This window comes from Macaca mulatta, chromosome 9 (assembly GCF_049350105.2).
Source record: "Macaca mulatta isolate MMU2019108-1 chromosome 9, T2T-MMU8v2.0, whole genome shotgun sequence".
Taxonomy (NCBI): domain Eukaryota; kingdom Metazoa; phylum Chordata; class Mammalia; order Primates; family Cercopithecidae; genus Macaca; species Macaca mulatta.
The window spans coordinates 132,986,976-133,012,616 of record NC_133414.1 but is presented as its reverse complement, the minus strand read 5'-3'; the positions used below and the strand labels follow the sequence as shown (position 1 = coordinate 133,012,616).

Here is a 25,641-nt window from a genome sequence, read left to right as displayed (position 1 = left end):
GGCTGGAATGCAGTGGCATGATCTCAGCTCACTGCAACCTCCACCTCCCGGGTTCAAGTGATTCTCCTGCTTCAGCCTCCTGAGTAGCTGGGACTACAGGCACGTGCCACCACACCCAGCTAATTTTCAAGGGCTTATTTCTATTACTGAACAGTAACTTAGTTTGAAAGTTTCCCAAGTTTAAGATATTGACAAAGATATAAGTAATCAAGATGACAGCTCTAAAGCTTTTGCTATGTGAAGTAGACTACCTGAAAGTAGGCATTTTCGCAGAGCACATCATAGCATATATCCAGTGGGTTGCTTAGTTTGTCTCGAGGAGCAGCTTCTTTAGGAGCTGTTGTGCTGGCTGACTTTTCCTGGGATAAGCTGTGCAGATAGTGGGCAGCGACAGTCCAGAAGTGCAGCTCCGATTCGTCACCATAGAGCCTGGCAAGGATGAAGCAACGTTTCAACTGCACTTGCAGCACACCTGGCCTGGATGGCTTGCTAGAGTAGACTGAAGGACTGGAAGGGAGTGTTGTCACATGTCCACTCGGATACTGGCATGGGGCCTGGCAGGGTGAAAGGGGGAGGCAGCAAGTTCTCCAGCCCTGCTACTGGGCCTCCAACAATACAAAGACCTGACTTCATAGGACCCCTTCAGACCCCAACATCTTTCCGTTCTGTGTTAAGAACAATTATTTACCTGGTTTGCCATTAGCATACCTTTCAATGTGGGACACTGATTCACATTAGGAAGAAGTTCTTCTGGGATAACTGGCTAGATAAGGTATGAAAGTAATGTGCTATTTATTCTGTAGGGAGAGGAGTCTTTTTTTTACAAGTGACAAACTCTACTGTAAGTCAGGATATACAGGTTGTTGCTTCTAAATATAATTTATTGTTATATTTAAATATATGCAGTTTGTATCTGATATTTTAAAACACATATTTTAAAAAGCTGTAGGAGGGAGTGCTTTCCAGAGAGAAGGCCTAGATCTCACATTTTAAATGCAATTTGATTTTTTTCCGATTTGTTATTACTACTATCAAAATTATTTTAAGTTAAATCTAAAGGATGAACTGATACATTTTTCTAAAATCTAAGTGTTTGTAACTAAAAACCCTTAAAAAAAACGAGTTGACTTGAAATCCTTATACAGAATACATCAAACAATATTACCTTGAAACAAGCAGGCACCTCTGCAAGAGAGTGAATTCTGGATCAAGCAACAGTTTCTTTATCTCACTGCGGAAGGAATCCGGACAAAAGTAAGACAAAAGTTTTCAATCAAACAATAAAGCATGGGGGTTGACCAATATACTCTTGAAATGAAAAATTCCAGTCAAATAACATGTGTAGAATTTACACAAAACAAGGTACTTTACTATGACACTGAAATCATAAAAGCTGAAGGGGGCTGAGAGTGTTCTCAAGGCTTGGAGAAGTAGCAGCTTTTGGCCACCACAGGGAGCTGCAGCGCTCTCATTTCTGGTTTATAGGCTTACAACAGTTTTTGAAAGTATCAGCTGCCTAACTACTGGAACAAGAATGCCATTGTTGACAAAGTCATTTTGCTAATCATCAAGAACAGTAAATACTTTAAAGAAGATGACATTCGTAATTTATTCTGAAACTATTCCAAAAACAAAGTATCTAAGGAAAAATGGTTAGTGCTTTTATAAATTCATGTTTCTAAAATAGTCAAATACTTAATATTCACAAATCAGGCAGGAAGATATTCTTTAAATCTATAGTTTCTCATTTAAACATAAATGTTAATCTTTGCATAGAAAAAACTAATTATTTTGAATTTTCCATCAATAAAATCTCACGTTTAATTTGTTAAATACTATAATTATATGTAATAGATTCTAGACTGCGAACATGTGTTATGCTTTCCCCAAGAACTCCCTGTAGGCCCATATTTTTTCCTTTCTTATTCCCAGTACATTCTGTTCAATGCCCTTGGCTCTAGGGAGCACATTCATTTCTTAGCCAGACTTGTGCACACCAGCACCTGACACAGAGAACTCATTTTAGAAGCGGGAAGCAGACCCAGAATCACCCTGCGATTCGTCTCCCACTGTGAGGCTTCATGGATGTTTGTAGCAGAGGCAGGCTGAGCTACAAGGACGCTCACACTATGCATCTAGTCCTGCCCTAATGTGAGACCGGAGCAGCTGGTGCTCATGAACTTGGTGAAGACAGATGCTCTCTCACTGTAACTACTAAGTACTTTTTCTGCAAAACAGACTCTAAAGGGAGGCAAACCTCTGTAAACAGAATGGTCTCTTCTTGGGCCATTAATACTTTCTAAAACATAACTTATTTTAATTTTGAAAAGTTGAATTATATTTTTCTTTCTCATATTCCTATTTTTTAATAAAACATGGAGTGCTTACTTAGACAATGAATTCAACTGCTCTTGGAGGAGATTCTTTATTTCTTCATTTTCTGGATAGTCACTGTAAAGAAAAGATTCTGAATGAGTTCATTATAGTCACTGTAAAGAAAAGATTTTGAATGAGTTCATTATCTCTTCACTTAAAACCATGTATTTCTTCACCTCAAAAAAGTTGTGTTAATATAGAGATAATCTTCTTTGTAGTTCTTGGTTAAAAACCTGGTGATAGACCAAAATAACAAAAATCTACTCAGGACCTCACCAATCAACTTTAATATCTGCTTGTATCTTATTGAGTCAAAAACAACAAAACGAGTAAAGAAAGTCTCCTTGGCTTTCAAGAAACCAGGAAATTTATTAGCAGGCTTTAAAATCTATCAGGTTAGATTCCTTTTAATGAAGAACTCAGCAATAACTAAAGGAATCTGCGCATTCACTAAACTCTGCAGAATGAGTATTTTGAGGAGACAGTGCTTGGAGAACAGACACTTCCTGGCATTACTTTTAAATGCCCCATCCGTGCTGCACATGGCAGGAGTTCAGTAATATTTGTGAATTTAATTAATAATCACTAATAGTTTCTGTGAATATTTTTTTGCAATGAGGCAAATATTGAGATTTATAAGACACAGTATACCCCTGCAGCTAATGATGCTGCTTTTAAAAAGAATGTGCCTGGCTCCAAATTCCCCTGGCTTCCATTGCCCTCTTCACACGCATCCTTTTCATCATCATGACACATCCATGTTCAGACCATAAGACAAGCACACAGACACCTGAGAGCAATACATGCCCTCACAGCTCCTCACTGACCCACACTTCTACAAAGGCCCCTGAGAACCCAGAGGCAGCCTGGCAATTCTGTAGTGTCTCTACCTTCTCTTGGCTTTAAAGGCTCCATTCCCTTTAAATGCTGGAGTACAGGCCATGGCTGACTTTCATGGGTGTCCTTCAACCCCAAGTAAATTATGAAAGAAAAAGAAAAATGAAAAAACTTACACATGAGAAATGTCCAAAGAATACTGTCCATTCCAAGGCTGGTGTAATAAGAAGGCTTTCAAGGCAAGGGAGGCCCTTGGAACAAGCAGATAGGGGCACCACACAGGCTCTAGACAACAAAGAAAAGTTTTTAAAAATAAAATGAAGTTTTACATTACAATGAAGCTTCAGCTGTAAATCATTTACAGAGAGCAACAGGTAAATCTGGAACAACTGAGAGAATATATTCAATGTAGTCACTGCTTAGAAACACAAGCCAAGAGCAGAGAGTCTCTGCATTCAAATCTGATTAACATATTCTTCTTCCCCTCATTTTATTTTATTTTATTTTATATTTTATTTTAAAGACAAAGTCTTGCTCTGTCACCCAGGCTGGAGTGCAATGGCGAGATCTTGGCTCACTGCAACCTCCGCCTCCTGGGTTCAAGCGATTCTCCTGCCTCAGCCTCCCAAGTAGCTGAGATTACAGGCACCCGCCACCATGGCTGGCTAATTTTTGCATTTTTAGTAGAGATGGGGTTTCACCATGTTGTCCAGGTTGGTCTTGAACTCCTGACCTTGGGCAATCTGCACACCTTGACCTTCCAAAGTTCTGGGATTATAAGCATGAGCCACTACGACCGGCCTTCTTTTCCCTTTTTAAATTTAAGTATCCTGTGTGGTATACAACTCTGGTACTACTTGAATAAAGGATTCAATGCAATGACTCAACAAATAACAATAAAGTTCATTATTTTTAAATATTAAAAATAAATATATTTACCTGTATGTGCCTTTTGTACTTTTGTTTTTCTGAGACTATTCAATTAACATGGCCTATCAACCTTGAGTATGTCACTGAAGGGATCAGGCCACCTGTGATCACTAGCATTCCCAGGTCTCACTTATAATGGCAGCCCTTGAACACAGGGGCTATCCTCTTAGACTCTAGGCCCTAGCATCCCCCACATCCAGCAGCTGGCTTACTTAGAACACTAACAAACAAGATTTGCCTAGTTGTCAACATGTTTCAGTGCAAAGCAGCAGAAGACCTAAAGGCTGCAATGCCCAGCAGCTCTGCTCTGACCACCCTATACTCTATAGGACTCGACCTTAGCTCTAATTTTCTAGGGCTGCCTTGGCTGTTACAACTCGGCCTTATTACCAACTCCCCTCCAGAATCCTGCACAGGCTTTATCCATGGATCCCTTGAATAGATACAATTATGTAAAATGACACAAACTTATAAACAGCTAAATACCGTTGGCTTATTTAAGTGACTGTATTTGTCCGTTTTCATGCTGCTGTAAAGAACTACCTGAGACCAGGTAATTTATAAAGAAAAGAGGTTTAATTGACTCACAGTTCCGTATGGCTGGGGAGGCAAACTTACAATCATGGCAGGTGAAGGGAAGCAAGACACATCTTACATGGCAGCAGGAGAGAGAGAGTGAGGGGGCAAGTGCCACACCTTTAAGCCATCAGATCTCCTGAGAACTCAGTCACTATTGTAAGAACAGTAAGGGCGAAAGCTGCCACCATGATCCAATCACCCCCCACCAGCTGCCTCCCCTGACCTGTGGGGATTACAATTTGACATGAGATTTGGGTGGAGACACAGAGCCAAATCCTATCAGTGATCCACATCAACCTTAGACTGTGCAATTATCCAGTATTATATCCAATATGATAGTCACTTAAAATATGGCTAGTATAATTAAAGAAATGAATGTTTGTCTTATTTAATTTAAACTTAAAAAGTGATTATTGATTCAGTCATTGAATAACTTTTAAGTATGTTTGAAACAACTTGAATACATTACTAGTTTTCAACTGAAAATTTCATAAAATCTAAATAGAGCTTGACTGTTTCTGCTGAAAATTTGTCCTCTAAATTTAGAGGGCAATTCAAGTTATTTTACAATAAATGTAAAATACTCACTGAATTTTGAAGAATGAATACTTTAAAAAAAGTAAAATGTCTCACTAGTAACTTTTAATACTGATTATATGTTGAAATAAAACTTTGGATATATTGGCTTAAATAACATTTTAATTAAAATAAATTTCTTTTTTTTTTTTAAATGTGGATACTTAAATTTAAACTTACATATGTGGCTCACATTATGTTTCTATTGGAAAGCTCTGCTTTAGAAAACTTCATTCTATGTAGTTAAATAAAAATTAAATTATACATAAAATATTTTATGTGGACTTTTCCATTTAAAAGCCAGAAAGTGATTGGAAATATTTTTAATAATACTTTTTTCACACCCAAGAATTTTAACATTGATTCAGTAAAATCACTTAAAATGCAGTCCAAATTCAAAAGTCCCTTGTTATTCCCCAAATGTCCTGAGAGCTATATTATTTTTAAAAATCTGGGGCCCAGTCAAGGCTGGTACACTGCATTGTCATGTCTCTTTAGTCTACTCCAATCTAGAACGCTCCTCCTCCCTTTTGGCTTTGGCCTTACATGACCTTTTCATTTTTGGAGTCCTGGTCAGCAGCTGTGGAGAATGCCCTACGTTCTAACTTCTCTGTTTTCTGATTATCAGACTCAGGTTAAACATTTTTGGCAGAGTCTGAACAAAGGATGTTGTGTACTTTTCACTGCATTGCACCAGAAGGAACATGTTAGCTGTCTGGTTACAGGAAACACTAACTCTGATCCTCTAGATAAGGGGTATTCACCAGAACTTCCTTATCAGGGCACCTTCCCCCCTATATAATTAATTAGTAAGTAACATGTGGGGGAAATACTGTCAGATTGCATTTCCTATTCTCAAACATCCTTTTATTCAGTGATCTGACATCCACAAGTGATCCTTGTTTGAATTAATTATTGTATCAGGGGCTGCAAACTGCTGACTTTCTCATCTTATTATTTCTGCATTCGTCAGCTGGCATTCTTCTGTCCACCTGAGCTTTTGCTTCTTGCCCACTTCCCCTTTCCTTACTGTGACTATTACTATTGAGTGAGGGTTTCTTTGGTATTCTGCACTTACATCAATACCACCATTAGTTTACATGATGCTCAGACTACCCCCAATTTGACAGGAGAAGCCTCTTATGTCAGGTCCTCCTCGGTTTTTCAATTCCTTACTTGAGTTCCGGCACCACGCAAGATGCCCCAGACCCATCTTGCACTTTTTGTGCCTCTGTCCTGAAATAAACTTTTTGTCCAAGGACCTCTGGCTCCTTTTAGCCTGGAAATGGAATTTACAAAGTAAAATCTGGGTGCTATGTGTGCTCACTGCCATTGAGTGTCATTGCAAGAAAACTCTCTGTGAGCAGAGCCAGGGAATATACATGTTCAAGAAGTCATGATTTTTTATCAATCCAAATCCACCCTTGGAGTGTTTCTTCCCACCACCGCCACTTCACATCTGCATCTCCCTTTCTATCAGCACAGACCCTGGTTCCCAAAAACTGCAATTTCGTTACTAATTTGTTCCAGACTATAACATGCACAAAACAGCTTCAGAATTACTAGTGCCACTGTCAGCTACTCAAGTAAAGTTCAACATTCCTTAGCAATTCTGTCCTTAGAATATAAACCACTAAAGGTGTGCAGTGAGTGAGTTCTGTGTTTTAGTTATTTGAACTGTTTTTTTTGTGTGTGTGTAGTTACGTTACCAATATTTGTTATACAGTTTGGTTCAACTGTGTCTTGTATTCAATTTTAGGGTTTGCTTTTTCTTTCACCCTTGTTTTCACTGTATATTTTGAATATGTAAAATACATAAATGGTTCAAAACTTGAAACTATATAACAAATATAGAGAAGTTTCACTGCTATCCCCATAGTCTCCATTTTTCCATCTACATCCTCTAACTATTCTCATTGGTTTCTGGATTATTCTGTGTACGTGTGTGTTAGTAAGCAAACATATGTGTGCATGCACCTATGTATAAAATTCACCTTTGCACACAAGCAGGCTATACATACTCTTTTACACTTGCATTTTTCACTTACACATATCCTGGATATCACTCCACATCAGGTCATAGAGCTATTCCTCACTATTTTACAGCTGCACAGATTATTCCATTCTGCAGATGTCCCCAAATTTATTCAACCAATCTCCTATGGCTAAGCAGTTAGGCTTTTTCCAAAATTTTGCTATGAATAAATTTGTGTGCATTTTGGTCACAATGTACGAATGTACATCTTAAAATGTATGAATGTACATCTTAAATTCTAAGCACTGGGATTGCTGGGTAAAAAGGTAAATGTGCACGTAGCTCTGTTAGATATTGCCCAATTCCTTCCTACAGGGGTCTCACTGTGAGCAATGGATGAGAGTGCTTATTTCCTCACAGCCTTGCCAACACAGTATATTTTCAAGCTTTTGAATCTGACAGGTAAGAAACAATTTTAATTTGTATTTTTCTCTTTTTAAAATTTTACTTTTTAAATTTCTTTTTCTTCTTTTATCCTTACCAGTAAGAGGTCAAATATTTTTCTTATTATAAATAAAGTTGAGTATCATTTCATATGTTGAAGGGTCATTTGTTTATCTGTTTTTCCCCTCTGTACACAGTCTGTGACTTGTAAATTACTTTCCCCCGGGTGATCATTTGTATTTGGCTTGCTTATTGAACACTTTATTTTATTCTTATTAAAGCTTTTCCTTTGTTTTGAATTTTTTTTTTTTTAATTTCTACTTAGTCATCTTTTCTTTTACATCTGGGCTATAAAGGAAGGATTGTATCTTGGAAAAATGAGGCTTATCTAACTACCTTCAGAAGCACTGAACACTTAGCACTGAAAAGGATGCAGGTGGCTAACTTACTTACCTTTCTTTCTATTCATCCCTCATAGATGACAATCTATATAATTCTCAAGTCAGCCCCACTCATGTTTTAGATGGTATATGTGTATGTTCTAGGTAGATTCATGTAGTACTTGTTGGTATTACATCACAGTATGTTTGGAAATGGTAAATGTCAGGGAAAAAAATTAATTATACATAATAATCTTGGAATGGTTCAAGGAAAGTTCTCATGCTGTGTGGTAATTTCTTAATCAATGAACAAATGAAAAGATACAAGAGAATTCACGTAGAAAGCAGCATCGAGTGTTCACATCATGCAAGCAAGACAACATTTACCAAGTCTGAGTAAAAGGAGGGAAATATCTTATTTTTAAAAACAAATACATGCTATTTCCCCAAAAGCAAAATATTGTTGACAGCATCCCAATGAGCATGAACAAACTGAAACTGACCCTAACTACTTCCCTCCCTCAAGTGAATTTAAATCTTTCTTCTGAAGGGTAAAGATCAGCCACGAAAAAGTAATAGGTGATCAACTCACAGCTGTAGAAACTCACCTGCAAGAGCTCATTCACCTCTTAAAATTACACAATTAGAACGCAAAAGCAGTTAGCATCACTGCTGTTTGTCATAGATTCTGCTCCATCTGGGCTAAAGTTATGTGAGGTGTGAATCATAACATCCCGGTTTTTAGCTACCTACATGACAGGAATGTAGAAAATCAGTAACCAAAGAGCCAAGAAGTAAAGCAGTAGAAAAAAGTTACTCCTCCACCACTTGGAAGAGGCAGCAACATTAAGGTGAGCTGGAAGTCTGGGAAGAAAAGGACCCTATTTTGTGATTTTGTTCAGTGTGATTCAATGAGCGGGGAAAAAGAGAGCTAAGGAACACTACTGGTGTTCGGGCAGGACACTTCTTCATTGCACTAGATCGTTCCAGGTTGTTCAGCATCCCTGGACCTCCCCTCATCTGCAAGTCATTGTGAGACATTTCTGAACGCCCCAAGATTACTGAAAATGACTGCGGAAAGCTGTGGCACATGAAGAGGAAAGGTTTGTGCATAAATCTGATTTTGGAAAGCTTCCTTCTATATATGCTTACTTAGGGAAAATGTGCTTAGCAGTGGCCTTTAACACGGGGGAGGAAATTAGGTTGAACAGTCCCTGATATCAAGTCAACACTATTTGAAGGGTGTGGAAACTGCATGATACTAGAATGCTATTAAACAAATCTCATACTCTTACATTCCTTTTAGATGTGGCTAAAAAGACTATTAAGATTTATTTTGATGGCACTTTATGTCCCTGACAAATTAGGCAGCAGATAAGAAAGGTTCTCCAACTCAAAAACAGGAACTCTAATCTTCTAATTTGACTGCCCTCTTTATTGGAGGAAGAAGTGGCCTATCTAAGCTGCTCTAAAAAAATGTACAGATGTGAATCAATATTTTATGATATTCTCTACTTATCAAGGAGAATTGAAGAAAACATAGGAAATACCAATGTCTATGACCTATTTTATTTTTATCCCACGTCAGTAAGCCCCAAATATACTTCTAATTCCTCAGAATAGAAATATACTATATTAAGCTTATTTTCCCCAAGACCAAATTGGCCATGAATCTGGAGGTGAACACACAGATGTCTTTTTTCTCACTTCACATTTACACTACCACAGTTTTCATTCTTTAACATTTATTGAGGGTTGTTCTGAGTTTAAAGCTCAATTTGTGGAATGAATACACAATTGCATTGACCTTTCCTGATTGCTATTTGGATTTTTTTCCTCTTTCTGGCTGAGGCTATAACATTCGAGATTGAGAAGAATTTTAAAAAATATATATTAGAAAAATTTTAAAAGAAACATGTGATCTAAAATCTGGCCACAGGCTAGATGTTCAAGTACGGTATTGAACATGGGTTAATATGGTAGACTCCATTTCTGTAGTCAGTTTAAGAACAAGCTACACCTTGACTTTGGAGCTTTTTAGATTCAAATTTTTTATTAGAAGTGAAGGAAAAGCTCTCCAAACATGTAGACTGCAGTTCCACACTTCTTTACCTAGAATTAGTAACTAATTTTTTTCAAAAACCACCCTTGAAGTTCCTTCAATTTCCTCAATACCTTTAGGTTTCAAATGAATACCAATGCTTGCCCTTTCCTAGGAGGCCATCCTGATGCTTCCCCAGAGCTGGCAAATGACTCAAGGACAGACACGGGAAAGTAGGTCTTGAATTCTGGCTTCACCTGCTGGCAGTTACACAGTAAGAAGTGGTGGTGCCCAAATGCAGTGGGCAGGGGTGGGCGGTGACAAACACCAAAGCACACCTAATGTAAGCTAAAGACGGCCCCACTAACATCAGCAGCAACTTGGTAGGCCTCAAGCATGAGCACAAAGTGAAAAACCAGGTTTTCAAAACCTTACTGTGTCTGAAGTGCCAAATACTGACTCTACAAAGGTTCAGAAAAGTCTCATGAAATTTTATATGTATCAGCCTGGAGTGTGCACCAAAGTTGTGCTGGGAGAATACTCAGGCAAGAAGTTCCCTCCTCTGCTCCAATTAGGATCAACTATCTTCCAAGGATGAACACTGTATTTCATCAGCCAAAAGCTGCCTTTTAAACTGATAAATGGATGCACTCACAATCATCCCATTCTTTTTTTTTTTTTTTGGAGTCACATATGGGGTATATTCTACTAAAATGTTTTTTATTCTGGTAAAAAGCAATATCAAAACAACCATACAAAAGAGAGCAAGATACTACAGTCTCCTAATCTGCTTGACTAGTCATTTTACTAGTCACAGATTGGCATCAAAATTCATAATACTCAGAATACTTTGCAAAGTGACTTTTCAATGATATATGGTTGCAAAAGATGTAAGGCCATTATTTAAAAGCCAGCAGTCTTATCACTAGATTTATGTCCTCTGATGAGTTCACCTAAATTCTGGGTAAGCCATTTTTATAAATGTAAACATCTTTTATCTTGTTAACAAACCAAAGAAAAGAGTCAAAAAAGGGGCACTTATAAAACCTGAGTTGGGAATAACTGACATCTATAGTTACGAAGACTGCAGCATCTCAGCAGTAAAAACACTCAAGCTTCAACTTAATATATTTTCTTAAACTCAGATTCTAAGAAAATAAGACTGAAATGAAACAAAGCAGCAGCTCTCTCCCCAAAATATAGCAGCTTGTGGCAAAGTAAAGACAGGTTCCAAAGACCCCATCATTAGGATTCCATACCGGTTAACTCCTGTTCATCCATTCTAAAGCACGCAGACTTCATAGACATCTCTAGGACTCTGATGCACCCATCATCTGAAGCCAAGATCACTTTATCTGACGTACACCAGTCCACATCCAATATACGAAAGGTCACATTTCTGCCACTTCTTAAACTGCTCACCATCTGAACCTTCAAGAGTGAATTTGGGCATCACTTCCAGACAGAAAAGGAAGATGTTTATTATTCTAGATTAAATGGTCAAGGAAGACAGTCTGTGGCAAAGGCCCAGTGCAAGCTGAGAACTCGGCAGCCTCTGGCAATCTTCCTTCCACAAAGAGGCAGCGTTTTAAAGGTCTCAAAGACAGTGATAATATTAAAAAATAAATAAATCGGCTGGGCGCGGTGGCTCATGCCTATAATCCCAGCACTTTAGGAGGCTGAGGTGGGCAGATCACCTGAGGTCAGGAGTTTGAGACCAGCCTGCCCAATATGGCGAAACCCCGTCTCTACTAAAAATACAAAAAATTAGCCGGGTGTGGTGGTGGGTGCCTCTAATCCCAGCTACTCAGAAGGCTGAGGCAGGAGAATTGCTTAGAACCTGGGAGGCGGAGGTTGTGGTGAGTCGAGATGGCACCATTGCACTCCAGCCCGGGTGACAAGAGCGAAACTCCACTTCAAAATAGAAAATAAAAAATAAAAATAATAAAATAAAATAAATAAATAAATCTTGAGTTGTTACCTTTAGAACAGAAACATCGTAAAGTAAAAGTTTTTAAAAGAAAATAATTTGTTATGAGAAACTTGACAAACTCATTAAGTACTTTTCTAAATCGGAAAGAAGTATTTTTTTTAACAAAGCACAGTTCCTATGGCTAACAATCCATTTACATTTTTTCCTCATGGAGAGGGCCTACCTCTTTGGTATCCCACACTTCGGCTCCATCATTGTACATTGCTATTAATTTTTGATTTCCTTTACCAGGAGCAAAACGAATCTTCCTCACCCAACTTCGGTGTGTAGGTATTCCTCTGAAGACAAAGAGACAAAAACACCAATACAATGTAGAGTGAGATCTGGTCATCAGAAGCTATATCTAATGTCTCTCACTATTTCCAGTTCTGACAGGTCTGATGATGGGAGAACCCTTTACTTGCTAGGACTGGGGGCCACATCTGACAGAAAGGGCCTGTCCTTTAAGGTCAGCTAAGACTTCTGCAGAAGCCACTTGCAGACAACTATCTCCTAAGAATGACTGGCTCGAGCTCCATCCTCCCAAGTTTAGGTGAAGGGACCCAAGGTTCCAAGCTACACTTCCACGAGTTTACTGATCCTGCTTGCCAAGTCACAAGCCTCTAATGGAACCATATCAAGATGTCATTTTTTTTTTTTTAAACAAAAGAACAAGATTTCATTCTTGGCTTATACCTGGATACTCTGCCTTTCAAGTCCCAGAAATTTAAATTTCCATCCATATCTCCAAGCACTAATGTATCACCTTTCCAAGCGATGCAGGTAATACTACCCATACTTCCCTAGAAAACAAGAGCAACAAACACACATAAATTTCACTATGCCGTATAAGACATCATGATAAATAAATATTTTAATAAAACTTAATTTAAAGGGCTGTGCTTTAGTATGCTTTTAGTCATCAAATCCTAAAACAGACTTCAGACACTAACAAAGAGCTACACTGCCTATCAATTTCAACTATGAAGAAATAAGAGATTGCAACTTGATAGACATTAAGTAGTTACTGGAACTAGATTTAAAGAGAGGGTATGTCTTTTGAGGAACAAATACCTCAAAACAAAAAAAAAGGAAATTAAAGTAACAAAAGGAGAGACGTAAAGGGAAGGTTTTCCAGAGAGCCTACTCAAACTTATCTCACACCGCCTTTAAATCCATTCCAAGGGAAACTTAAAGCTCTTTTATAACTAATTGTGTGGTGATTTTTCTATTGAAAAAAAGGATCCAGAGTTTCACTGATACCTTTTGGAACACTGTGGAATCATGAAGGTGAAGAAATGCTGTTTACTAAAGGCATATGCAGTTTAAATTCATAGAAAGCTTTGCACAGAAGCTACATAAAGAAGCACAATATCAGAATGAAATGCTGCTATAATCAATCTAACTTGGAGGAAGAAAGGAATAAGAAAGGAACTTGCAGTTCTAACAGATGCTTAGAGGCGGTATCATGGAGGGCTCAGCAGCCTGGGCTCTGGAGTCAGACTGCCTGGGCTTGAATCCCAGCTTGAAACTGGCATGTGATTTGAGGTATGTTTACTTAACCTTTCTGTCTTGGATTTATTGTCAATAAAGAAGTTCGTGAAATTTGAGTTGTTGCTAATATTAATAAATGTATAAAGGCAGTAGCCTTAAAGCAATGCCTGCCATGCAGTAGTCAATACATGTTAGCTATTAAATAATATTACTGCTATTTATTAAAAGAAATCTTGTTTTTGCATTTATTGTACAATATAAAAATTCAAATGGTATCCATGGTAAAAAGTAAGAAAATTCTAGTGGTTTGAATAATTGACCATTAGTAGACTAGCATACACACTGAATACTGCATAAACTCTGGTAATAGTCAAGAAACCAAACAAAAACTGGATTTAAAAATCAGTATTATAATAAATTAATTTAAAAACTTAGTTATATTAAAGAAATGAAATTCTGTATAATATGAAGCAACACTTTAAGATATCTACTTTCCTAACAATATAATAGAATGTTAATTAAGAAGTTGCCTTTGAAGAGACTTCTGAAACTAGGTCATAATAGATTCTGCAACTTCCTTCTTGCCGTCTCAGCTCATGTGCTCTAGGAGAGGCCAGTTGTCATGCATGAGGATACTCAAGCAGCCTTACAGAAAGACGGACATGAGGAAGAACTAAGGTCCCTTGTCAACAGTCAGCATTAATGTGCAATAGCCTTGTGAGTCAGCCATCTTGAAAACGGATCCTTCTGCCCCGTCACACTTCAAAAGACTAGCCACAGCCAACATCTAGATTGTAACTTTATGAGACCCCAAAGCCACCTATAAAATTATGGGGGTTGGCATTCTACTAGAGCATTCTATTTTTAGATGGCAATTTAAAATAAATATACATATTTTTAAAAATCCCCTCATGCCTTCATTTAACCATTATAATAGCCTGTATTAGTTAACATAAACATTTTCATGATCCATCTATTAAAAACTATCTATGAGATGCATGCTGACACAAATGATTAATGGCAAAACTTTAGTTACAGATTCCACAAGGCCATAAGAAGGAAATATGTTAGTTAGTAAATGTTAATAATACTATTACACTTACAACCTGATTACTATTATCCAAAAATAATACTAGATTGTAAGTCAAATCCTTCAGGGTAATGCCTGAAATGGAAAGAAGACAGATACTGAAGTCAGACAGGCCTGAGTTTAAAACACTGCTCTGCCATATAAGTAAGCTGGGTAACCTTGGGAAAGTTACTTATTCTCTCTCAGTTTTGTTATAGGTAAAATGGAGATAACTCCTCATGGATTATTATGGGGATAAAAATGAGTAGCACATAGTAAACATTTAATCAAAATAGTTACAGCGTTATTCTCCTGCAGTATTCTCTAGCAGGTTTAATCGAAGATAATATCTCCTTAAGTAAAGTTTATTTACATTAGGCTTTTTTGAAGTTTTCCAACTTAACTATGCCTTCACTGGATATGGAACCAACAAAACAAAATCTTCTGATGAAGATTTAATTAAGGTTGTACTCACATCTGGTGGAATCCGAGCACTATCTTTTACTGAGTTTCCTTCAACAGTGAGATGATAAACTTGGCCATCATTATCCGTAAATACAAAATGTTCCCGGGCAGAGATGTTCTGACTAAGTTCAGATTTACTTTCTGCCTCCTGCAGCAAGCTTTGGGATGGTGAAAAATAAGATAAAGACTTTTCTTTTCCCTAGAGTGATACCCATAATTAATTAACTTGCCCAAAGTACAGATGCATTAAGAGGAGGTCCAAAACTATTTTTTGAAAAGTCTGAAACTAATATTTGCCCAAACTAATTTTGGGTAAACACGAATCACTCCTAAACAGTCACAACATCAGAGGAAGTTTACCCTGGACAGAGAAAAATGGTGATCTAAACTTAATACAAGAGAAATAAACTTCATAGAGGTTTTTGCTATAGAACTCTTCTCAATAGAAGGGAGGCTGTACAGTGACCCAACATTATCTCTGAAGCTTTTTATCTGTAAGATTGGCATGGATGGGGTGGCGCACAAATTTAGGATTCCCAACACATTTTCTTTGGTGTGCATAAATGATAATATGATCTATCTCTATGTCTATGCTATGTTCATTTGAATTTCAGGAACTGAAGTGTATGGAGTAGAAGGGCACTTGGAATGATCACATGTACTAACAGAGGCTGATGGGTGAATATTACTGCATTTGTTATTAGTTACAATAAACAGTATAGTATAATAAAAATGATAAACTTTTTAGTAATCTGGGTATGTACTAAAAGATGAAACTAAGTATATTCAAAAGCAGAGTCCAACTTGCTACCACAGACACCTTTGGATGACACTTGTCAACTTCCCAGACATGACACTAACAGCACAAATGACAGTGTCAAGAAACCCTGTACTGTACCTGATCACAGATGATTCAACAATACTCAGCTCTGTGTCTGAGACCACAGTCTGGCGGGCCATGGCCTCTCGAGTAGCAAGTTGCTTCTTTCTCAGGCTCTTCAAGTTGTGAGATGGTGACCATTCCTGTAAAGCAAAAGCAGGCAGACAAACCGAGACGTGCTAGGTTTCCTTCTGTCAAAGAATCCTCCAGAACAGCTGGGCACACACACCACTGCCCAGTATCATTTATTATTACCGCACATGAATCCACAATTTGTTCTTTAGATTTTACCTACTTAGAGAAAAGCTGAATGAATGCATTTTAATTAGAGCTTTTATGGCAAACTTCCAAAAGGTCTGAGCTTTTGATATTTTTAAAAAATTTTACAAAATGAAAATAATGAATTCAACGATAGTATGGCCTATTCTCATCTCCTCCTTCATCTCTTGTGTGCACAGGATAAGACAATCACAATTCTCCAACCAGGGTCCTTTATCATCCATAGATCCCTCCAAAATCACTTGTTTTATTTATATATTCTTTCATATTCCGCCTATCGTAAAACCTTCAGTCCAACATCCTCACATATGTATAAGTTCTTAACGTGTAGTTATTTCACATGTATTTCTAATTTACATAAATAGTATGGTGTTTACATATAAATGTGTGTGTGTGTGTGTATATATATGTATTTTATCCTGTTTCTTACTCCTTCCACTGTATTTAAGTCCTCTTCCTCCTGTTTCTGCATGCTACATAACACTCCATGGCTGCATCAGCCAACTGTTAATCTGTCTCCTCTCTCTCGGTAAAAAACATGCAGATGGTCTCCAAACTCACATCATGACAAAACACACCACAGTCAATATCCTTGCAAGAGCTCGGCAGACACAGAGGATGTCTGTGTTTGCCCAAGTGCTGCCAGTGTGCTTTACAGAATGGCTGCATTGGTCTACATTCCTACCAGCAATGCACAAGGATTCCCATACCCTATGTTCCACCCACACTTGACACTACATGGCTTTCCAGTTTTTGTTAGTCTAAAAGGTAGATCCATATCATGGTTTGAACATCTCTGAAAACTGATGAGTCTGAACATTCCTTTATATGGCTTGTTGGCGTTTTAGGTTTCTCTGCCTCTCATTAGCTCTTCACCAACTTTGTTCATTTTTCCACTAGGGTTCCTGCTTTTTTTCACTGTTGATTTGCAGGAGTTTCTAGTTAAATTTAGATGCTGGAAAATTTGTTTTCCCAAAATGTCTTCTGTATTTAAGTTTGACAATGATATTTTTCATCAAACAAAAAGCATTAATCTTGATTAATTAAATGCATTAAGTTTCTTTTTCTTTTCTTTTTTTTTTTTTTTTTTTTTTTTTTTGCCTTTTGGTTTGATCTTCTGATGTCTCCTCCTCCCTCTAGGTCACAAAAATATTTTGCATTTTGTTATATTCAATTGTATAGCTTTACATTTTTTACATTTAGGTCTGTAGTGCTGTAACACTCACTTCTATATATGGTATTAAGTAGAGAACAAGTATTTTTCTCCATAAAGTAAGACAGTTTTCCCAACACCATCTATTACACAGTCCATCCATCCTCTTTGATTTGTGCTGCTTCACTGTATATTAAGTCCCCAAATATTCATGGGTCTATTTCTGAGCTCTTTATTATGTTGACTCACTTCCTATTCTTGTGCCAATATAATACTGATTTTATTTCCATGGTTTTGTAAGATGTACTAATATCAGGTAGGAATGGCAAACCCCACCCATACCTCCCACATTTACTCCTCTTTATTCAAGGATGACTTAGCTATTTAGGACCTTTATTCTTTCATAAATATTTTACTATATGTTTATCATATTCCTCAAAATATCCAAATGAAATTTCAATTGGAATTGCACTAATATAATATTAGGTTGATCCACCCAAGAAAATAAGAGTTATCTCCATTTATTTAGATCATCTTCTCTGAACACACATTTTTAACAAGAAAATATGACATTGGCAGTAATGATTTTGATTCAAGCTTAAGCAAAACATTCACCACATACATATATACCTAAATAAGCTATTTAATTCTTAAACTGTAACTTACCAAAGCAGTTATTGCAGGGAAGTTTTTGGACATTTCTCTAAGAAGGGTACAAGTCCTAACATCCCATAGCTCCAGGGGTTTATCTTTGAATACAACTGCCAAATACTGCCTAAAATAAAGAAAATTGCTAAATAAGCCCCTTTTTGCAAAACTTTCACCATGAATTAGACCAAATAAAAAGTTCAGTAAATTGAAAAACTCAGCTGACGCATTCTAAATATAGACAATTTAAACCACCATTTAGCACCCATGATGAACAGTCCTAAGAAGGTAAAGCTTTAAGATGACCTGTGAGAGAACATATAGTCTCACACAATTGGGCAAGTAGTCCAACTCGGAAGAAAGAGTGACACAGATTCAAACCCTGATGCCGCAACTTATGTTAACCCTCCTGAGGCTCAATTTCTCACATATGACATGGGAATCTCATCATGGACCTCAAAGCATTGATATACAGATTATGGTAGGCATTCAGTGAAAAAGTATGTAAAGTTTCTATCATCCTATTACAGTTGGTATTCAACGAATGCCACTTTATTCACTTTCTGTTAAGCCTGGAAGAAGTACTGAATGATGTCAATAAGTGCAATTCAATAAACATAATTTGAGCATTGATTACTCAATAAGCATTATGAGGAGCTAAAATATTATTCAGCAAATGATGGCTGACATAGAGGAAATGTGACAAGAGTAGGCAGATCCCTGTACTCCCTGTATGAAAGGACTGAGATTCTTCCACTCAGGACCACCTGTGACCCCCAACAGAAAGTAGAAATTTACAGAAAGATACCTGGCAAAACACCCACATAGTTGGAAGTTAAAAAATACACCTCTGAATGACATCCCATGGAAACTGTCAAAGCGTATAAAGTGAATTAAAATGAGAACATATTACCATATCAAAAATTGCAGGATACAGGAAAAGTAGTGCTTACATAGCATGAAATCTTTACATTACATTTTAGAGAATCATCTTAATTTAATTATCTAAGTTTCTATTTTAGAAAACTATGCAAAAAAAAGAAGAGCATATTTAAGAAGTAAGCAGAAGAACAAAAGATAAGCATGATAGTCAATTAAATTGAAAATGGAAAAATCATAGAGAAGAATCAAATGAACCAAAAGTAGTTTCTTGGAAAAGATCAATAAATAAAATTGGTTGATATAATTTACTGATATTAGGAGTGGGAGAGATAATCACTGATCATAGAGACATGATGAACAAGCTTATTTCAATAAATTAATAAACTCAGCAACTTCAACAAAATGGACAGATTACTTGAAAGACACCAATTACCAAAACTCAAAAAAAGGTAGAGAATCTAAATAGTCCTATATTTATGAAAAAAACTGAATTTGTATTTAAAAACTTTTCCACAAAGAAAATTTTAGGTTCAGATGGGTTGCCTAATGAATTTTTCCTATTTAGTAAGAAATAATAGCAATTCTACACAAACTCATTATTCAAAAAAAAGGAGAGAGAATACTTTACAACACATTCTGCAAGGTCAATATTACCCTGATAACAAAACGAAGGATATTACATAAAAATGAGACCAATATCCTTCATGAACATAGATATAAAAACTCTTCATAATATATCAAGAAATCACATCCAGCAATATGTCAAAACAGTAATACATCATGACCAACTAGAGTTTATTCCAGGAATGTCATGTTGGTTTAACATCTGAATATCAATCGATGTAATTCACCATATTAGTGAACTTCAAAACAAAAAGAAAAACAAAATAACACACACACGCCATATGATGATGTCAATGAATACAGAAAAAGCATTTGACAAATTCAACACCTACTCATGATACAAAGGCTCAGCAACTAGGAATAAAACTTTTTCAACTAGATAAAGTAAATATACAAAAAATATACAGCTAATATCATACTTAGTGTTGAAAGACTGAATGCTTTCTTAAAGATCCAGGATCAGAGCAAGATACCTGGCAAAGTTCTAAGTTCTAATCAACACTATACAGGAGAGGTCCTAATTAGTGCAAGCAAAAAGAAGGCCTATAGATCGAAAAGATGTAAAGGTGTCTTTACTGGCAAACGAGACTGTCTCTATAGAAAATCCTAAAGAATCAACAAAAGCACCTATACTAGAAGTAATAACTAAGCTTAGCATGGTCACCAGGCACAAGGTCAATATCAAAAAATTAACTGTATTTTAGTATAAAAATAATAAATAATTGAAATTTTAAAACACCATTTATAAAAGCATCAAAGAAAACACAAAATATAATTAACAAATAATATGTAAGACTTATACACTGAAAACTACAAAATATTGCTGCAATTTTAAAAGACCTAAATAAGTGGAGAAATACACCACGTTCATTACGTTTATGAATTATAAAACTTGTTAAGATGCCAATTCTTCCCCACACTGATTGATGGGTTCAGTGCAATCCCAATCAAAATCTCAGGAAGATTTTTTGGTAAAACTGATAGGTTGATTCTAAAATTTATATGGTAATGCAAAGATCTTAGAAAAGCCAAAACAAGTTTGAAAACTATTTTAGAAAGCTTACTCTTTGTAATTTTGATTGATTTTCATTTGGTTTCTATTTTTAATAATACTGCTTTACATGTTATTTTCCCTTGAAACAAAAAAACTCAATTTCTGGAAGCAAAATGGGTTTAAATTATACATAAAGAGAATGGATTCTTTCACTCAGCAACTCCATGCTTAGATAGAAGTGCGTAAGAACTTTATCCGAAAGTAAACAATTCATGCAAAAGCTACCTCATCTTTTTAGAAGTGGAGAATTAAAAGTGATAGCAACTTAATTTTGTAATCAAAATATTTTCTTTGGGCTGCATATCACTATTTCCTATCACTAAAAAGATTCTATGTGCATTCCAGCACATTCCCATTTTCTTAAAGATTAAAAAAATCCATGAGATTTCATTGTGATAACACCATAGATTTTTTTTTTAGGTCGACACTTACTTCAAATGAGATACTTTAATCATTTCGATGGGAGATTCATCATTGCCTCTTTCACCGCGAAAAGCAATGCTCCTACCTTTAATTACAAATATTTAAAAAAGTGAGAACAGTGCATAAAACATGTATGAAAAACAAGAAGCCACACCAATGTAATTTGATCGGTTCTACCCTTCCTACCCTCTGTTCTCCTATTCATTCTTCCATTTGCTTCAAATCTGTTTCTGTTTTTTTTTTTTTTTTGAGACGGAGTCTCACTTTGTCACCCAGGCTAGAGTGCAGTGGCGCGATCTTGGCTCACTGCAACCTCCGCCACCCAGGTTCAAGTGATTTTCTTGCCTTAGCCTCCCGAGTAGCTGGGATTACAGGTGCTCGCCACCACGCCGGCTAATTTTTGTACTTTTAGTAGAGATGGGGTTTCACCATGTTGGCCAGGCTGGTCTCGATCTCCTAACCTCCAGTGATTCACCTGCCTCGGCCTCCCAAAACACTGGGATTACAGCTGTGAGCCACAGCGCCCAACTGCTTCTAAGCTGTTTCTAATAACATAAGTTCAAAGAATATTCTCAAAACTGTTACAAATTAATGATCAATAATACATCACATATTCAGACATTTATTTTGTAAAAAGGCATTTTCATTTGTTACACAGTTTCTTGAATTCTGTAATTCAATTTTAGAAATTTAAAAAAACAATGATAAGTTTTAAGATATCTATAGGAGAGCAGTTGTCTGGTGCGAAAACTATTTATTTAAAGTAACATTTAATACAAACATTCTCATGTTTCCAAATACTAACTAGTGGGGGAAAAACTCTTGAAACATGTATTTAAGATTTTCTTGTCCCATGTGTAAAATACTAGTTAAATATTTTGAAAATGTTTCTCTGAAAACATCTTTATAAACTGGAAACTACGGAATAACTACCGTGTTCATGTATGCTGTAAAAGAATGAGTTACCCACAAAGGAAGCTACATGATTTTCTGTGAATAAAAAAAAGTATAAATTCTAACTTGTATGTTTAGTATCTTGTGATAGATTTTTATCTACATTAAACAAAAGAGAGAACATACTCAATTCAAGGCCATCTGAAGGCCTAAATGTCTTCCTGCTCTTCATTGAGATTCCATCATGTGGAATCTCAGTATACTCACTATTATTATACCCCAAACAGCCCATGTCCTGTCCTAACTGCACTAGTCTGCTGCCTTCCTTAGAAGCCCAGGCTATAAAAGTGTATAATCTATGAACTCAAATATCCCACTTAAGGAAATCAGTAACTGTTACTTATGTGCAAAGCAGATTTTAAGTTATCCAACAGTCCTCAATCTGAGCTGACCAAAACAAATACACAGGGATTTTTTTTTCTTTTTTTTTTTTAGTCAATGGTACTAGACAACAGCATTTTATCCCTGGGATCACTAGAGACAGAGCCAGTACCACTCTGTTGGCAAATTAGGAACTTGGGAATGAGAGTCAATGGGCATGTCACTTCCAATGAAACCAGAGCAGCAACACTGGACTAAAGATGGGGATGATTCCTTGAAGTTCAGTAACACACCCTGAGAAATAAGAACAACTGGATCTTTGAGAGCTTGAAAATACATATGGAGACTATAAAAAAGCGACCATGTACTTCATTTGTTTACAACTTACTTGATTTACAACCATTTATTTGATTTATTCATTTTACACACACATACACACGCTCTCATTGGTTAAGATCATCTGCATATGATTCATGTTGCTATACCATTTTAAAGAAACTCATCACAATTTTGTTTAAAAAAAAAAACCTCTTTGAAACTACTGCATATTTTCAAATTCTTCACTTTGAAATTCACTGGTTTTAGGCTTTTAACAATTCTGAAAAAGTTACCTTATTGGGACGTTTCCTACTGTAGAATCTTCAAAATCCCAAATTAAGTTTCTCTATTCATTCAGCCAGAGACTATTACAAGTTTTAAATTTGAGCATTTAAAAACAATCCTTAACCTATAAATTTTCTAAATGTTTCCTATGAAGGCCAAAATTTTCAGCAGAGATGCTAATAAAGTCCATTGATAGAGTTATTTTTAAATTGATCTTTTAAAGTTGGTTATATATAACAATGCACTTAAAAGTAGAACTGGTATCCTCCTATGTTTTAATGAATCTGTCTGTTCAGGCTAATGGTCCTCCATTTTACCATGTATTTGTGCCAACAACATTTCCATGCAAACAACAATGAAGCCTTTCTAGGGCAATTATTAAAGAATAAAAGGATAAATACATAAACATGAAATATAAGAAAAAACTCCAAGATGAAAGAAGTACTTTCAAACATGTTTTATAAATAGCAACATGTTTATTCAATATGACAAATCAATTTGAATCTTTAAAAACAAACCTGTTGGAAGATCAACCAGTTGAAGCTCATTTCTCACTAATCCCATATTGTTTGGTGTTGAGGTAGCAAAAGAAAGAAAACTAGTCAAACTTGTCCATTCAATACCCCTATAATAGGAAATGAGATAAAGGTTAAACTAATACTCTTTTTTATTTGAAAGGTTCATTTATTTGAAAAATAAGTTTTCCAAAGACCTAAATTGTATTACGCAAATTAATTAAAAAGTAAGCATGACCTTTTATCTTAACATGACCTTTTATTTGAGACTGTATTACCATACCTAACACATACAAAATTATTTCTAACTAAAACTTTATCTACAAATGTAATGACAAGATAGTTTAGTTATCAAGATTCACATCAGGCCGGGCGCGGTGGCTCAAGCCTGTAATCCCAGCACTTTGGGAGGCCGAGACGGGCGGATCATGAGGTCAGGAGATCGAGACCATCCTGGCTAACACGGTGAAACCCCGTCTCTACTAAAAATACAAGAAAATTAGCCGGGCGAGGTGGCGGGCGCCTGTAGTCCCAGCTACTCGGGAGGCTGAGGCAGGAGAATGGCGTGAACCCGGGGGAGCGGAGCTTGCAGTGAGCCGAGATCGCGCCACTGCACTCCAGCCTGGGGCACAGAGCAAGACTCCGCGTCAAAAAAAAAAAAAAAAAAAGATTCACATCAGTATTAACATGACTATTAAAACCTGGCCAGGGAGAGAGTCATATTACAGTAGTTTCAGCCTACCAGACCAAGACACAAACTAACGACCTAAGAAAATCCACATGTACCTCTCTATTTTGTTTACTTCTAAGTATCTTCCATTGCATTATAAGCTTCAAAGGCTTTGTCTGTTTACAAGCATAGAGAAGATACTCAACAGATAATTGTAAAGCATTGTGAGTTAAAACAAGCTTTTAAAAACATACACACGTTGCACTAACTGCTGTCATGAGTCCCCGGCACAGTATACACAAACCTTCAAGTGCTTCAGATTATGATTTTTAAAAGCACACTTAATAAAAGGTAGGAAAACAACTTTCTAAAAGTTAATCTTATTTGGACATGAAAATCTAAAATGTTTTGAGTTTACTGCTAGTAAGTTAAGAGATTTTTATAATACATCCGTGAAAGTTTTTTTTTTTTTTTTTTGAGACAGGGTCTCACTCTGTCACCCAAGCTGGAGTGCAGTGGCACGATCTCAACTCACTGCAACCTCTGCCTCCCAGGCTCAAGAGATCCTCCCACCTCAGGCTCTCAAATAGCTAAGCCTACAGTGTGTGCCACCACATCCAGCTAATTTTTGTATTTCTGTGAAATTTTCTTAATGGCTTTTGATTATAACACGAAAATTACATTAACTGAAACATAAAGCAGGATTTTAGCGTTCTCTTGGCCAGTATCTCTGAATATAAAATACAAATTATTTTGAAAATGTCAATGAAGAGGAAAAATTCATGTAAAAATAGAGTATCTTTGTATGATCATTCATGACATTTATCTCCCTAAGTAGTATATCCCTCAGAGTTAGTATCCCAAGTAACACTTATAATCAATTTCAATGTTACTCAACCATAAATATTATCTTAGCATGTATAAGTCAAGTATTTAGTGACATCTATAACCTGACTAATCCAGGATAATAAACCTTACTTAAAATTAATACCTCTCTGATTAATTAGCTATTAAAACTTTGTGTTTGAAAAAAATGACACCATGTTTGACTTTTCAGAAGCATGTGTGAAATTCTTAGCACAAATCTTGGCTCAGCCAACATTTTAATTTTACTGCCAACATGATTCCTACTAACCTATGTGCGTATTTCAGCAGGAGATGTAGCATATGTACTGTAAGGATAAGTGAAGAGTTCAGGCTCTGAGGCTTGAAAGGCCTAGAGTGAATTCCATCTAGCTCCTTCACAAATTACTCTGTAATTTTCAGTTTCTTACTCTGTAGACTGGAAATACAATACCTGCCCTATACAATTGTAGTGGGGATTCAATGAAATGATGCATGCAAAGTATTAATACTTAACATAATCCCTAGAGTAAGTAGTGATTAAATGGAGAGTTTCCCCTGGTTAGTGTTGACCATAAACGGAAACACCAGACACATAAGGCAAGGTGAAAGGAAATGTCGAGAGAAGAGTAGATGGGAAAGAGAGAGAGAGAA

At 36.4% G+C, this 25,641-nt stretch overlaps 1 protein-coding gene across 1 annotated transcript in view; it reads right to left on the bottom strand.

The window, feature by feature from the left end:
* WDR11 (WD repeat domain 11) overlaps positions 1–25,641 on the bottom strand; it is a 55,291-nt gene that overhangs the window by 5,689 nt on the left and 23,961 nt on the right. The window contains 12 exon segments of the mRNA NM_001266829.1: positions 252–429; positions 1,166–1,231; positions 2,389–2,451; positions 3,390–3,498; positions 11,398–11,569; positions 12,295–12,409; positions 12,807–12,913; positions 15,149–15,296; positions 16,037–16,161; positions 18,117–18,225; positions 21,091–21,166; positions 23,478–23,584. Of these exon segments, the coding sequence (NP_001253758.1) occupies positions 252–429; positions 1,166–1,231; positions 2,389–2,451; positions 3,390–3,498; positions 11,398–11,569; positions 12,295–12,409; positions 12,807–12,913; positions 15,149–15,296; positions 16,037–16,161; positions 18,117–18,225; positions 21,091–21,166; positions 23,478–23,584 (1,375 nt within the window).